At 42.2% G+C, this 15,000-nt stretch overlaps 2 protein-coding genes across 2 annotated transcripts in view; one reads left to right on the top strand and one right to left on the bottom strand.

Moving 5' to 3' along the window:
* The window catches only part of rigi (RNA sensor RIG-I), a 30,936-nt gene extending 23,993 nt beyond the window's left edge, over nucleotides 1-6,943 (top strand). Inside the window, exons 18-19 of the mRNA XM_077218452.1 lie at nucleotides 4,846-5,007; nucleotides 6,321-6,943. Coding sequence (XP_077074567.1) covers nucleotides 4,846-5,007; nucleotides 6,321-6,482 — 324 coding nt within the window. The 3' untranslated portion in view covers nucleotides 6,483-6,943. The remainder of the gene's footprint in view (nucleotides 1-4,845; nucleotides 5,008-6,320) is intronic.
* A 2,688-nt stretch (nucleotides 6,944-9,631) lies between these two features.
* Nucleotides 9,632-15,000, bottom strand: part of LOC143725571 (CXXC-type zinc finger protein 4) — a 6,369-nt gene continuing 1,000 nt past the window's right edge. The window contains exons 1-2 of the mRNA XM_077218050.1: nucleotides 12,692-15,000; nucleotides 9,632-10,180 (exon numbers count right to left, since the gene is read on the bottom strand). The exon at nucleotides 12,692-15,000 is cut by the window's right edge and continues 1,000 nt beyond it. Of these exons, the coding sequence (XP_077074165.1) occupies nucleotides 10,133-10,180; nucleotides 12,692-13,660 (1,017 nt within the window). The 5' untranslated portion in view covers nucleotides 13,661-15,000 and the 3' untranslated portion in view covers nucleotides 9,632-10,132. The remainder of the gene's footprint in view (nucleotides 10,181-12,691) is intronic.

Raw genomic sequence — 15,000 nt, 5'->3', positions numbered from 1 at the left:
CCATCAGCTGTCTAGCTGTCTTCCAGTGCCCTGCGAAAGTCTGATCCCCCTGTCGAGATACTGGCACGGACGAAGGAGTCCTACTTAACACAGGAATACCAAGGTAGGGAGGACTTAGACAACTCAGGGCTTCAGAGAGGAAAGCTCACCTGAGGAATATCGCACGTATCCAGTCCGTGGAGTGGAATGGCGAGCAAGCGAAGACACCTGAGCGGGTCCGGTACTAGCTGACTGAAGCGAGTACACGAGAGGACACAGGCTCCACTCGGAGATTATAAAATCTGGCGAATGTGTTGGGTGTCTCCCAGCCTGCAGCTCTACAGATGTCTGCCAGCGAGGCGCCATGCGCTAGAGCCCAAGAGGATGCCACACTCCGGGTGGAGTGGGCTGTCACACCAAGGGGGCACGGTCGGCCTTGCTGTTGGTAAGCCAAAGCAATGGCGTCCACTATCCAGTGGGACAACCTCTGCTTTGAGAGAGCCTTTCCCTTCAGTCTCCCACCATAACAGACAAAGAGCTGGTCTGAGGTCCTGAAACACTGCGTCCTGTCACGTAAGCACGGAGAGCGCGTACTGGACAGAGCAGTGCCAAGGCTGGGTCTGCCTTCTCCAGGGGCAGCGCTTGCAGGTTCACCATGTGGTCTCGGAAGGGAGTGGTGGGAACCTCGGGCACGTATCCAGGCTGGGGTCTCAGGATCACGTGAGAGTGACTGGGCCCGAATTCCAGGCACGCTTCGTCAACGGAGAATGCATGCAGGTCCCCTACCCTCTTGATGGAGGCCAATGCAACCAGGAGCGCTGTCTTCATAGACAGGAACTTAAGCTCAACTGATTGCAGAGGCTCAAAGGGAGTCCTCTGCAAGGCATTTAACACCACTGAGAGGTCCCAAGAGGGAACGAGAGGAGGGCGAGGAGGATTCAATCTCCTCGCTCCTCTCAGGAACCTGACGATCAGGTCGTGCTTCCCCAGAAATTTACCTTCAACTGCTTAGTGATATGCGGCGATAGCGACCACATACACCTTCAGGGTGGAGGGAGACAGCCTTCGCTCCAGCCCATCTTGCAGGAAGGAAAGCACGACACTGATCGAGCATCTCCTGGGGTCTTCTCGGCGAGAGGAGCACCAGTTGACGAAGAGGTTCCACTTCAACGCATAGACATGTCTCGTGGACGATGCTCTAGCAGAAGTGATGATAGCTGCCACCGCTGGTGGCAGGGTACTCAAACCTGCCTCGTCCCGTCCAGGAGCCACACGTGGAGCCTCCAAGATCGGGTCGAGGGTGCCCCGTCTCTGAGAAAGGAGATCCTTCCTCAGAGGAATTGGCCAAGGAGGTACTGTCGCGAGGAGTATCAGTTCGGAGAACCAGGTCCGGGTGGGCCAGTACGGCGCAACCAGAATGACCTGCTCCTCGTCCTCCTTGATCTTGCACAAGGTCCGTGCGAGAAGGTTCACTGGGGGAAACGCAAATTTGCGTAGGCCCCGCGGGCAGCTGTGCGCCAGTGCATCCGTGCCGAGGGTGGCCTCGGACAGGGAGTAATACAGGGCGCAATGGGATTCATGGGAGGCAAACAAGTCTCTCTGTGCGTCCCCGAACTGGTCCCAAAACAGCTGGACCGACTGGGGATGGAGTCACCATTCGCCGGAGATGGGCCGAAACCGTGACAGCTCGTCAGCTGCAAAGTTCCGATCTCCCGGAATGTAGACAACACGAAGGGACCTCAGGTGCTTCTGACTCCATAAGAGGAGGTGGCGTGCGAGTTGCGACATACGGCGGGAGCGTAGACCACCCTGACGGTTGATGTACGCTACTGTGGCGGTATTGTCTGATCGGACTAGTACGTGTTGACCCCAGCGCAACGCCCGGAAGCGGTGCAGGGCAAGGCGTACTGCCGGCAACTCGAGGCAATAGACATGCCATACTGCTCAACGCTACATGTGAGAATCACTGAGCTTCAGGAGCACTTTTGCTCAACACCTAAGTGTGAAGAAATTCACTGAACCTCAGGAGCATTTCTGCTCAACACCTGGGTGTGATAAATCTCACTGAACTTTTCAGGAGCATCCCGGGACCCGACTCTACTAATATCACCCGACTCTACTACCCCCTGTTGCGTGAGCGGTGTATTGCATTGCTTGGGTCAGGGCCGGTGTTGTGGTGGGGCATTCGAGGGCCGTGCCCCCCCTAGCGGTCATTGATGCCCCTCCTAACGCAGTTGCTAATACAATGCTAAATCATAAATCAAATGTACCAATGTACAAAAACATACCGATGTTCAGCAATCGATTTAAATAGTACATTGTGTTTAATTTGTCGTTTAATGAGATCTAATTGTGTTGGTGCCGAGAATTTACATAGATGTGTTTTGATGCATTAGAAATACATAGATCCGATCCTACTATTTTTTTGTATGTGTTTTAATGGTCCAGTGGTAGGAGTGTAAATATTAATCGATTCGTATCGATGCATCGATTATACAGCCGACAATTTGATGCATCGATGCGTCCGCAAGAGTATCGATTAATGTGTTTGTTTTGCCGCCTGTCTATTTTCAGCATCCGCTCATATGGGTACAAATTATTGTTGTTATGCACTGGGCTAACGTTAGTTAGTCACCGAACTAAACTGCCAGTGTGAATGCACCCTCAGTCACTTAGTCGGCGAATTCCAAGCTAGCAGTTACTAGCGTAAACAAACAGGCGCTAACGTGTACAAAAGGCTACTTCAACAGCTTACTTGAAAAGTCTAGGGTGCTTTCACACCAACTCGGAACGGAACAGGCACGGTTCGCATGAAAAATCGCTAATTATGTAAACGCTGTCTGTCATGCGGACTCGGGTGCACACTGGGGTACCAAACCCGAGACTGCCTGGAGGAGGTGCGCTGAGTTCGGTTGCACTCGAACCGTGCCGCGGCTTGCGTGAATGTGAAAGCATCACGGACTCGGGTGCGCACTTGTTCAGGAAGTAAGTGACCTGCGCATGCTTTTTTGCTGATTATGATGTATTAAGTTAAATAAAACACATATAAGGGATGATAGTGTTGATAATTTACCTTGGATAAGAGCGAGAGTGAGTCTGCAGTGTATTCGCACACACATAGCGCGTGGACTCAGGGCAACACATTAATGGAAATCCACTGTCTCCTGCGTTTGCAATCAGCAAAAAGCCAAATCCGACACACAGTAAACCGGTGTTGTTCACTCAGCTGTGCATAATAGCACCAAATAAAATAAAAAAACACAATATATTGACCCGCGTTCTGTTTTCTATCATGCGTCGTGCACGTTTGCGATGACGTAAGATGCATGGAAACGCACCGGGATTCGATAGAATCAAGTTTTGAACTGTAGCCTATGCAGTAACTGTTATATTTGCTATGCTATTTGCAGTGCATTGAGCACAACATACACATTATGTGAATAGAATACTGTTCCTGTATTCTCAATAAAAGGCAAATTATAAACATTTTTTGTTGATTTATCTGAAACTAAATAGATATCATGTAAAAATATCGATTATTGAATCGTATCGAATCGAATCGTATGGCGGGGAATTCTGAAATATCGAAAATAATCGAATCGTTGGCTTAAGAAATCGGTATCGTGTAGAATCGTCATGTAGGCTCCGATTTACACCCCTATCCAGTGGCAGAACTTTTGCCAAGCGTGTCAGAGGTTCTGGGTTCTAATCCGCACTCGTATAGTTTTTTTTTCCTCATTAAAACCGATTATGTTAATCAGTGGCTGTATAGGCGATCTAGCACGCTGAAATGTGTTGTTTTTGAAATCAAGTGATCAAAGTGCTCGTTGACTCTGCGATCTCAGATACAGTGTTCTCTTGTGGCTCGCGTACGGTCTTCACACGGACGCGCGCTTTAATCCGTTGGGGAGAATTCGTTCCGGTGAAATCACAAAGTAAAATGCACACAAACGTGTCCCTGCTTGATCCTCTTATTTAACAAACGAACGAAATGAATGCCCTGCTGGTTAACTGTATATATTTTATTTATTTGTAGGCTATTAGTTACATCCGTGCCGCGAGATGTTTCAAAAGTGGTGGGACAATCGACCCTGGCAAAAAGTGGTGGGGAAATTTGCAAATAATAATTCATAATATTAATAATAATAATAAAAGGTGTTTCTTTTTTCTAGCATTTCTGCTGTGTTGGGCTCTGATGTCGCCAGTGCGTCAAAATATTTCTCAAACGGCAATGCCCCCCCGCCGATGACCCAATGCCCCCCCGCCGATGACCTAATGCCCCCCCGCCGATGACCCAATGCCCCCCCGCCGATGACCCAATGCCCCCCCGCCGATGACCTAATGCCCCCCCGCCGATGACCCAATGCCCCCCTGCCGATGACCCAATGCCCCCCCGCCGATGACCCAATGCCCCCCCGCCGATGACCTAATGCCCCCCCGCCGATGACCCAATGCCCCCCCGCCGATGACCCAATGCCCCCCCGCCGATGACCTAATGCCCCCCCGCCGATGACCCAATGCCCCCCCGCCGATGACCCAATGCCCCCCCGCCGATGACCTAATGCCCCCCCGCCGATGACCCAATGCCCCCCTGCCGATGACCCAATGCCCCCCCGCCGATGACCCAATGCCCCTCCAGGAGATCTGCTCTGGCGCCGACTCTGGCTTGCGTACACTGTTTAGACTATGAAAGGGAGCGCATCGCTTGCGTTGACTATGTAACGGCCCTAAGCATACGCTAAAACAACTGGCCACTTTTCAGAGCCATAAAAGCTGTTTTATGTCCCCAGTTTTACTATGAATGTGTTCGTTTTAGGACCATCTTTCTGTCTGTCTATCATCTTTCTCATTCTCTCTTTCCCGCAGGAGTCTCATCACATCGCCCTGGATCGCTCCATGTTTGAACGCTTTACAACTGTTCCTCATAAGAAACCCAGATCCTTCTGTGGCTTCAGTAAGAACAAGAAGATGCTCTGTGGCGACTGCAAACACGACTGGGGTCTCATCGCCTCTTACCTCACCATCCAGGTAACACACCTGTCAACTCTTTCTGCTTCTGCTATCTCACTTTTATAGATTTTGTTAATATTTTGAATTAGATTTTATTTTTATATTTTCTGTTTTCATTTTTAAGGTTTAGAAATATCGTAGTTTTTGTAATGTTTTTAACATGTCTGTATATTTTTTTTATTAAGTTTTAGTTACTTTAGTACTTTAACTCACACTAAACTAGAATTAGAATTGTTGCCTAATTTAAATAAAATATGTTTTAGTTATTTTTATAGTGTCATTAAGATACTATTATGTTTTTTTTTGTTAATATTTTTAATCGGATTTCATTTTAATTTCAAAGTTTTAGTAATTTTCTTGTTTTTGTGTTTTATATTTGTGTTTTAAAGTGTCAGTATAGTTTTTATTGAGTTTTTGTTTTTAGTTTTAGTTTAAGCACTTTTGTGCTTAAACAAAACCTATTATCCAGCAAGAGATTTTCAGCAGTGTTATTATCATCAAGACTCTATTATAGTTGTTGTCCATATTTTGATTTACTCTTCATTTTTGTATTTTTATGTTTTAATTTTAATTTTTTAATTATTTTTTGTTGTTGTATTTTTTACATGTTTTTAACATGTCAGTATAGTTTTAGTTACTTCAGTACTTGCAACTCACACTAAACAAACATTAGAAATGTTCTGAAATAAAATAAGTTTGAGTTATTTTCATAGTATCATTGAGATACTATTATGGTTTTTGTTAATATTTTGAATTAGGTTTTATTTTAATATTTAAATTTTGGTTCAAGTTTTTGTAATTTTTGTTGTGTGTTTATAATGTTTATTAATTTACTTTATTTTTAAATATGTCAGTGTAGTTTTTGTTTTTAGTTTTAGTTACTTTTGTACTTCAACAAAATTAGAAATAATTTGAAATAAAAGTTTGTTATTTTGCCTTTTTTTAAATCTCTATATCGTTTTTTAGGTAGTTGTCAGTTTTAGTTATTTTAGTTCTTGAACTTGTGATTATAAATAGTGCCTTGACAACCAGCTGAAATAAAATAAATGTAAGTTCTCATTTTTTATTTCATTTAATTTCAGTTTATTTTTAAGTTTATATAATTAATTAGTATGAGTATAATAAGTATAAGTTAAATAATAACCCTGATTCTGAGAAGATGAAACTGAAATAAAAAACCATCAAGAACAGATATATTATGTAAATCTTTAACATAAAAAAAAGGTCTAACAGAAGCCAGTTCGATTCGCAGTTTAAGTGTGTTAAACGCTGATTCTGATTCTGAGTATCGGCTCATTAACGGATGTCTTGTTGTTGTGCTGTGACTCCAGGACCTGCCGCTGTTGAAGATCGAGAGTTTCGTGGTGCAGGATTGTGTCACTGAAAAGCAGGATTACTTCAGGAAATGGCGTGATGTGACGTTTGCCATCCGAGAGTTTGACATGAAGGAGATCACGCCTGAAACATGGCCGCCGAGAGACACCACATTCTAGCTTATATCTTTCTTATCTCACTCTAAATTTTAATTCCAAGGACTTTTGTTAATTTGACAACCTCTGATTGTGTAATCCAGATGATATACAGTGCAAAAAATGCTTTTCTTTTTTTTTTCTATTTTTGTCTTGTTTACAGTCCAAATATGTAAAAATTCTTACATCGAGATGCATTTACTAGATGAGTAAAATGAGATAAGATATTATGTCCTGTTTTCCGGGGGAATTAATCAAAAATAAGTGAGTTGATGCTTAAAAAAGCAAAATGAACTGCCAATGGTGTAAGAAAAATAATCTTAATTCAAACAGAAACTTTATTTTTCTAACCCCATTGGGAGATCATTTTGCTTGTTTTAAGCAAAAACTTTTTAATTTTTATTTACTTTTATTTTATTCATGTAATTAGAATATTATGAATATAATATTTGGTGAATATTAAATATTTTATGTTAAATAATAAAATAAATTAAACCGCTTTTATTTTTTACATAAAATACTTAATATATAGATTTAACATAAAATAATAGATAGATAGACAGATAGATAGATAGATAGATAGATAGATAGATAGATAGATAGATAGATAGATAGATAGATAGATAGATAGATAGATAGATAGATAGATAGATGGAACACATGGAACTGCTCTTAAAAACTGGTTGGCCTATGTAAAAAATCACAATAATTTATGAATAACCGAAATGATTAAAAAATGTATGGACACATTATACAGTAATAAAATCTTTTTGGGAAAAGTGCTTAATTGCTTCAAAAATTATTCACAATTTTTTTTTTATTATTGTCCTAAAGCTAGGCTAGTTTTTTCCTATAAATCTCTTGATAGATTATTCGCCCTGTGAGGTGGAAAATAGTTCAATTAAAACAATTAATGCCAGTCTATAAAGCCTGAGTTAATGATGCTTGAAATTCCCAGTGTTCCCGAGCATCCGGAGCAGAACCCGGTGTGTGAATGTGTGAGGAATAACAGCGCTCATCAAAGCACGAGCCGTCAGTGTCACTGCTAGTGTGTGTGTGTGTGTGTGTGTGTGTGTGTTGGGGGGTTGCAGGTTTACAGGCAAAAACTGGCTCTTGCATGGAAATATGCACGCTTTTAAAGCCTTTCATTCATATACATTCATGCAATATACACACTCACACAGGTCATAAAGCAGTGTGTGTGTGTGTGTGTGTGTGTGTGTGTGTGTGTGTGTGTGTGTGTGTGCATCAATCTAGCTTTACAGAAAATGATTTCGATCTAGCTGTAAAGAATCCGTCTTTGTTCCGCTGGAATCAGTTCAGTGTTGATTCATATATTCAGTTCAATTCTATTCTATACCTTCCGATTTATATTAAGATTTAACACAATTATTATTCGTTTAATCTCTAGATGCTTTGTGAGATTAATTATCTATCATGATTTTAACATTTCTTTTTTATATGTGATTAATATCCATGTATAGGTAGATGTGTGTGTATATATATATAGATAGACATAAATATATATGTATTCTTTTTTATAAGTATATAGTAAGAATTTAACCTAATTATTTATTATTTAATATGTGATTAATATATGTACATTATAGTATTTTAGTTTTTAAATACTCCTAGGAGAATATGTCTTTTCCCCTCACACAGACACACTTTCTCACACACTCACATACACACACACACACACACACACACACACACACACACACACACACACACACACACACACACACACACACACACACACACACACACACACAGGCGATTGTGTGATGTAAATCTCAGCCGGAGTGAAGGCATCTCAGCCCCTCCCTTATTCTAGAACACAGGACTTCATGTCATTGTAATTCATGTTGCCTAGCAACATGGGAGTCGTCATAGAGGCCCAACAATAAAGAGATGACATGTACAGTGATGTGCCGAGCGCTTTACCGCCGAGATGTGCCTCCGCCATCTTTCCCTGCTCATCTGAGCTTGAAGAATCAGAATTAGAAACGCCATTTAAACGCTCTCCGAGTGACATCTTATCACGTCGCTCTGTCAGCGTTATCTAGCCCAAATCAAGCCGTTACGCATTTAACAAAACTCATTAGTGGTAAATAAATGCAGAGCACACAGAAAGTCACAGTTCAAAAAGGATCACATTTAATCAACAAGCCATCCTAAGAGTCTCTTATTCATCAAGACAGTGAGGCGTCACAACAGCAATAAACAAAGTTATTTCTTAAAGTCTTTAGTTAAAAACAAAACACTTTTCTACCCATGCAACAGAAAGGTGCTTCAAAGGAATCGTTCACTCATAAAAATGAACCTTTTGTTATTAGTTACTCACTGTATGGATTGCTTTCTTCAGTGGAACAAGGTGTTTTTTAAAGAATATCCTGCTCCTTTCAATCTATCATCACATCTTCAGTAAAATAGTCTATTGTAGTGCACAACTACTTTAATAAGGTTTTTTTTGTTGTTGTCATTTTAGAGTTTACCAGACTTCATTCACTTCAGTGCTCGTTCTACAAATAACCTCTTTTTGTCTTCCACGGGAGAAAGCAAGTGTTTCCAATGACACAAAGGCAAGTAAATGATGAGTCTAGGTCATCGCACACTGAGCCCGAAATTTTCACACGCTAAAAAATAATCGTTGTGTCAATCATGTTTACACACTGCCTCCCAAACTTTCGTCCGACATAAATCGGGTTCGATTTTCTGCGTTATTCGCATCCGTAGCAAGCATTTGGAGAGGTGTTTTGACAATTCAGAGCCACCGAATGACGAATACGAAAAACGCATACGAAAATTTCGGACTCTGTGCGAGGACCTTAAAGGGATAGTTCACCCAAAAATGATAATTCTCTCATTAATTACTCACCCTCATGTCGTTCCAAACCCGTAAGGCTTTCGTATTTTTCATGAAATCCGATTGGCTCGGGGGGGGGGGGGGGGGGGGGGGTATAATATAAAGATTTAAAATAGTCCATGTGACTACAGTGGTTCAACCTTAATTTAATGAAGCGACGAGAATACTTTTTGTGTGCCAAAAGTTTATTTTGTTTTGTAAACAAAATAGCGACTTTATTCTACAATTTCTTCTTTTGCGTATCAGTCTCTGACGCGCGTTCACGAGTGCATGACATCGCGTGCGTCTTCCTCTGATTGTAATGTTTTAACTATGTCTTTCCTACCTTACTGGGCCTTCAAAGTGTTAATTAAATAGCTGTCAATGGAGCCCCTCCTGAGCCCCTTAAATATCTTAATTTGTGTTCTGAATGATGAACGAAGGTCTTACGGGTTTTGGAATACATGAGGGTGAGTAATTAATGACAGAATTTTCATTTTGGGGTGAACTATCCCTTTAAATGTACGATATCAGCCAGGTGAACTGTTCCTTTGAGCTCGGATGGGGTCCTGATACGACTGGAATCAAGTCTCTGTTTCTCTATGTCACTGGTGTTTGTTTGAGGTGAGACCGGAGACTGGCCCTCGACGGGGCATGTGCACCTGATGCCCCAGTGCCACAGTGAGTCCTGAGGGGAAGGGGTAGAAAGCGAGGAGTTCGGAGAGATTCCCTGATTGCGGGACCGTATGATCTGATTGTAGGCGTATGACCTGCAGTTCTTCTAGTTTTGAGTCCGGTGTTATGATGTGGTTTGTTGGCGAGCCCTTCAGAAGAACCAGCGGAAGGTGTCAGCGGCTCCTGCTGACGGTGCTCTCTGTGGGAAAACACAGTTTAGCTCGACATAATGACCCAGTTAATCACTGAAACCATGTGTTACACGTGTGATTAATGGTGCGAGTCACCTTCAAGATGAGATGCAATGATTCAAAGTATTGGATCGTTTAAAAATGAGAATTCAATTGGGAAACCGAACACAACAGACCTGTATGCAAACCACGTTTCCATACGCTGTGTATGCCACTATTACTGTTGGCTCTTTGATGATTTGCTTTTGTATCCAATTATGAATTTGATTTTGCAAGTCGCTTTGGATAATTATGAAACGCCAGTGCACGGTTGCATAAACTAATTAGACTGGTCTTACAATTTAGCCATCTAGTTAAGCCTGGATGTAACTTTTAAAGTCCCCTTGTGGTGAAAATCCAGCTTTTAATGTTGTTTATATGTCTATGTTGTGTTTATAATATGCTTTAAGACAAACCATGTGCAAATTCATGAGCATTTTCTCCTGAAAACTGCAGTGAACCAAATACAGTCTCAAAAACACGGTTTGAAATTGCTGGTGTTTCTGACGTCACAAACTACCTTGTATCCAATCAGATCAACTGGTGATCGTCAACGAGTGGATCTCTGAGCTGTGTGAGTGAATGGAGGCAGGGCTCATTTGCATATTTATATAACCGTGTTTACTAAACGAGGCAAGGGTGTCAAGTTACATTCAAGATATTAAAAGGCATTAAGACATTTTTTACACAAAAAAAACATTAACATAAGTCATTTTGGTAATCAAAGATGGGTTTTAAGGGATAAAATGATTGACTACAGGTGGACTTTAACATAGTGGTTATGTTTATGCAACTGGCCTCTGGAAACATTGACATAATAACCACTGGATTTTTATAGAGTTTGTAAGGATTTTCATAGAGTTTGTAAGGATTGAACAACTGAAAGACAATAAAGAGTTTAGTTTGAGACACCAAATAGCACGTAAACTAACAGTCGGTGCTTCATAAACTGACATCTACACATATTTTGCACTAATTTATTCAGTGTCATCACTATGACTTTTCACAGTGAATGATGCACTGTTATTTGACTGAGCTGCTGGTCTACTGTAGTATCACTTACTGCATGTTACTCTCAAGCAACTGTCTTGAACATCTAGTTTACTTGCTAGGCGTACCTGTAGCTCAAACAGTGGGGCATGGCGTTGGCATTGGTGCCTTTGGATAAAAGCATCTGCTAAAAGCTTAAATGTAATATTTTCAAACAGTTCCTAGAACCTTCTCAGCACTGCACATTTGAGATGTTTTTCTTTAAGTTCCCCTGTAGTCAATAATTTCATCCCTTAAAACTCAGCTTTGATCACTAAAATTACATATTCAAATGTTTTTTCCTTGAAAAAAAATTTCTTCATGCCTTAAAATATCTTGAATGTAACTCGACACCCTTGCCTCATTTAGTATACTCGGGTCTATGAATATGCAAATGAGCCCCGCCTCCACTCACTCAGCTCAGAGATCCACTCGTTGACGATCACACGTTGATCTGATTGGTCACATGGTAGTTTGTGACGTCAGAAACACCAGCGATTTCAAACCGTGTATTTTTTAAGATTGTCTTTGGTTCACTGCAGTTTTAAGGAGAAAATACTCAGCAATGCTGTCGACTTATGAATTTACACATGGTTTGTCTTAAAGCATATTAAAAACACCACATAGACATATAAACAACATTAAAAGCTGGATTTTCACCACAGGGGGACTTTGATTTTTATTAAATGAAGACATCCCAAATGTGCAGTGCTGAGGATCGAACACTAAATTAACTGGATCGTCCGATGCTGATATAGTGTGAATGAGCCTTTAAACTCTTCCTGTCTAAAGGTGCACTTACATTTCCCGTTGTTGAAACAATTTGCACAGGCGAAATCCAGTCATTTCAATAGGAATCCATGTGATTGGCAATTTTGCATAAGGAAGAAAAATTTCCACATGCAGATTTTAGGAGACAATAGAGCTCTTTGCCTGTGAAATTTCATTAATATGACCGCACCATTAATTGGCAGATTAAGCTGCAATGTTAACTAGGTTTCATGCAGAACAAGATCTGATGCTGCTGGACTGGTTTGTAATGATCTTATCTTGATTCTAGTGAGTGGTTTTAGCAGGTTGTGAATAGATTAAGCCGTCTTTGTATTATTACAGCGAACTTACAACGTGTTGCCTCATCTCTCAGCCCTCAATACCGACAGTGTGTGTGTGTGAGAGCGATGAAGTGTGTTCTTGAGTGCAAGGGCATTTTTTCCAGCATAAGAGAGCTCAAACTATCAGCTAACACACACACACACACACAGATACACATACACACATTAATGCACGGTGGTTAATTATGGCCGCTTGTGCCAAGACTGGGCTCCACTCCAAACCCCCCGCCACATCATTCCCAATTAAACAGCCCACTTCAATAGACCTCCCAGCATATGTCTGAGTGTGTGTGTGTGAGTGTGTGTGTGTGTGTGTGTGTGTGAGTGTGTGAATCCCACCTCCATCGTGCTGCCCGGCTTCTTCTTGAGTTCTTCGCACTTTCTGAACTTGCAGATCTGATGACCCGTCTTTCTGTTCCGACAGGAGCTGCACACGCCGCAGTTAATGAGCCTCCTGCAGGGGGCGCAGACGCCACACCGCTTGCGTTTACGTTTAGCCGCTCCGCTACCGTTGCTGTTCCCGCTGCTGCAGCTCCCATTAGTGCTCCCGTTCAGAGCCGCGGGCGAGCCGGAGCAAGATGAGCCGCTGTGCTGGCAGTCCGCCGCCACGTTAGCAATCTGAAATGCGCTGTCTGACATCGTAACCCCGGATGACCCTGCACCGGAGTGAAGCGTCGTCATGACGATGACCCCTGGCGGTAACGACAGCCCCCCCAAAGGGGGCATCCCTCCGAACGTCCCGCCTCGATCCGCCTCCCCTGGCGGCCCCGACGGCGGGCACTTCAGTCGGTTCATGCACTCGGCGCCCGTTACGGGGAGACCGCGGCACTGCTCCGCGGACAGCGGCGACAGGAAGTTGTCACCCATCGAGAGGGCGGAGTCTTGTGGAATGTGTTTACCGGACATGTGCACGTTCACCGGCTCCGCCCTTGACATCCCTGTCCGATGTGTGTGAGGTCCGTTTACGTTAACCGTGGCGGGCTTTCGCCCCCATAGCATGGCGTTGTCACATGGCCAGGGTGGCATTGCGGATAAGCGTGCTGATGGGAATAGGGGCGTGGCGATACGTGCGATTTTCGCGGTTTGGGGAAACGGCGTGGCGCCGGCGGCCGTGCTGTTCTTATAGAAGGTGGCAAACGAGCGGTAACGCTCCATCTGCGCGCTGTAGTCCAACACCGGGTTCATGCACGAGTCGATCTGAAGAGGAAAGTCCCGTCCGGGGGTGGGGTTGTAGTTGTGGGTGTGGCCATGGGCGTGGCCATGAGCGTGTGGAGTTTCCATGCACACACTACTGCTCATGTTCGCCATCAGAGCTAAACAAACACGCACTAACGCCCAACCATCCACGGCAGTAGTCCTGTGGAAGAAAGAGGTGGAGGTGAACAGAGATGTTCGTCAACTGATGTGAAACGGAACATTTGTTATGTTTTAAAGGTGCAGTGTACAATTTTTAGCGGCATCTAGTGGTGAGGTTGCGAATTGCAACCAACAGAAGTTACAGTGCCCGACAGGAAGTGATGTCGTCGTCTGAGACAGCAGAGAGTAGCCAGTTAAACAATGAGGTTTCTTTACAAAGATTAATTGATCAATTAGCAATCACCATTGCACACCTGCAGGTGATAGGTGCGTGGAAGAAAAGACCAAATGAGTCAGGTCAAAAAAAAAAACACAACAGTGTGCGGGATTTCCTTGTTTTTTTCAAAGATTAATTGAGAAATTATATCTACTTAATTATCCAGTAAAACGATGTGCCGACATAGAGAACAACAAAGTAACGAAACGTGTTTTTACGTTCAGGACCACCGTAGAAACACGACGATGTAAGGGGAACCGCGGTGTGTGTAGATAGAAACGGATCATTATGTATGGTCTTTATACACCACTCAGAACATTGTCATGTATATGATATTGCATTTCTGTCAACAGATACTCCTAAATATTACACAGTGCACCTTTAAAATAGCCATGAAATCATAATTGAGTTCTTTTTTTTGTGGAATATTGCACTATGTATTGCGAGTTATTTATCCATGCACACCATTTTGTTAAATTCATGTGCCTCGTAATCTTTAAACTAAATATCTTCCCCTTCCCAGCAACATCTCTTCTCTGATGATGAGGGCGGGGCAACCTGTCACTCACATGAGATCCACCAATAGCAAACCACAACCATCCAATCAATTACCCTCAGACAAAATTGAAAATAATTTTCTCTTGGGTGTACGTCACAACAGTGAACTTTAATTTCATGCTGACTTTAATAATTTCTTTCCATTTCTAAAATTATTATATATTTTTTCATTCATTGTAAAAATGTATTTACATGAAATATAGAATATGTAGTCAAATCCTAAAGGACGCATACAAAATAGCTTATTGGATATTTTAAAAGCAATTATAAAAATAAAAATAAATCATGAGAGTCAACTAAAAAGATCCTAAAGTAAAATTATGAAAAAGAAAATGATAAAATTAAGAAAATTTGTTTATCCGATATGATGTTATTTTATTTTTAGTGGATAGTAGTATAACAGAAATTACATTTTTAAAACTGTACACATGAGATTCTGTCAAATTCAGATTAAATCGCAGTTCAGATAAACAGCAACTGCTTTGTATGCATTTATGTACATTTCTTATGCATATGC

This window comes from Siphateles boraxobius, unplaced genomic scaffold (assembly GCF_051911475.1).
Source record: "Siphateles boraxobius isolate OS27281-9 unplaced genomic scaffold, OSU_SipBor_1 77, whole genome shotgun sequence".
Lineage (NCBI taxonomy): Eukaryota > Metazoa > Chordata > Actinopteri > Cypriniformes > Leuciscidae > Siphateles > Siphateles boraxobius.
This window is presented reverse-complemented; position numbering and strand designations above follow the sequence as displayed.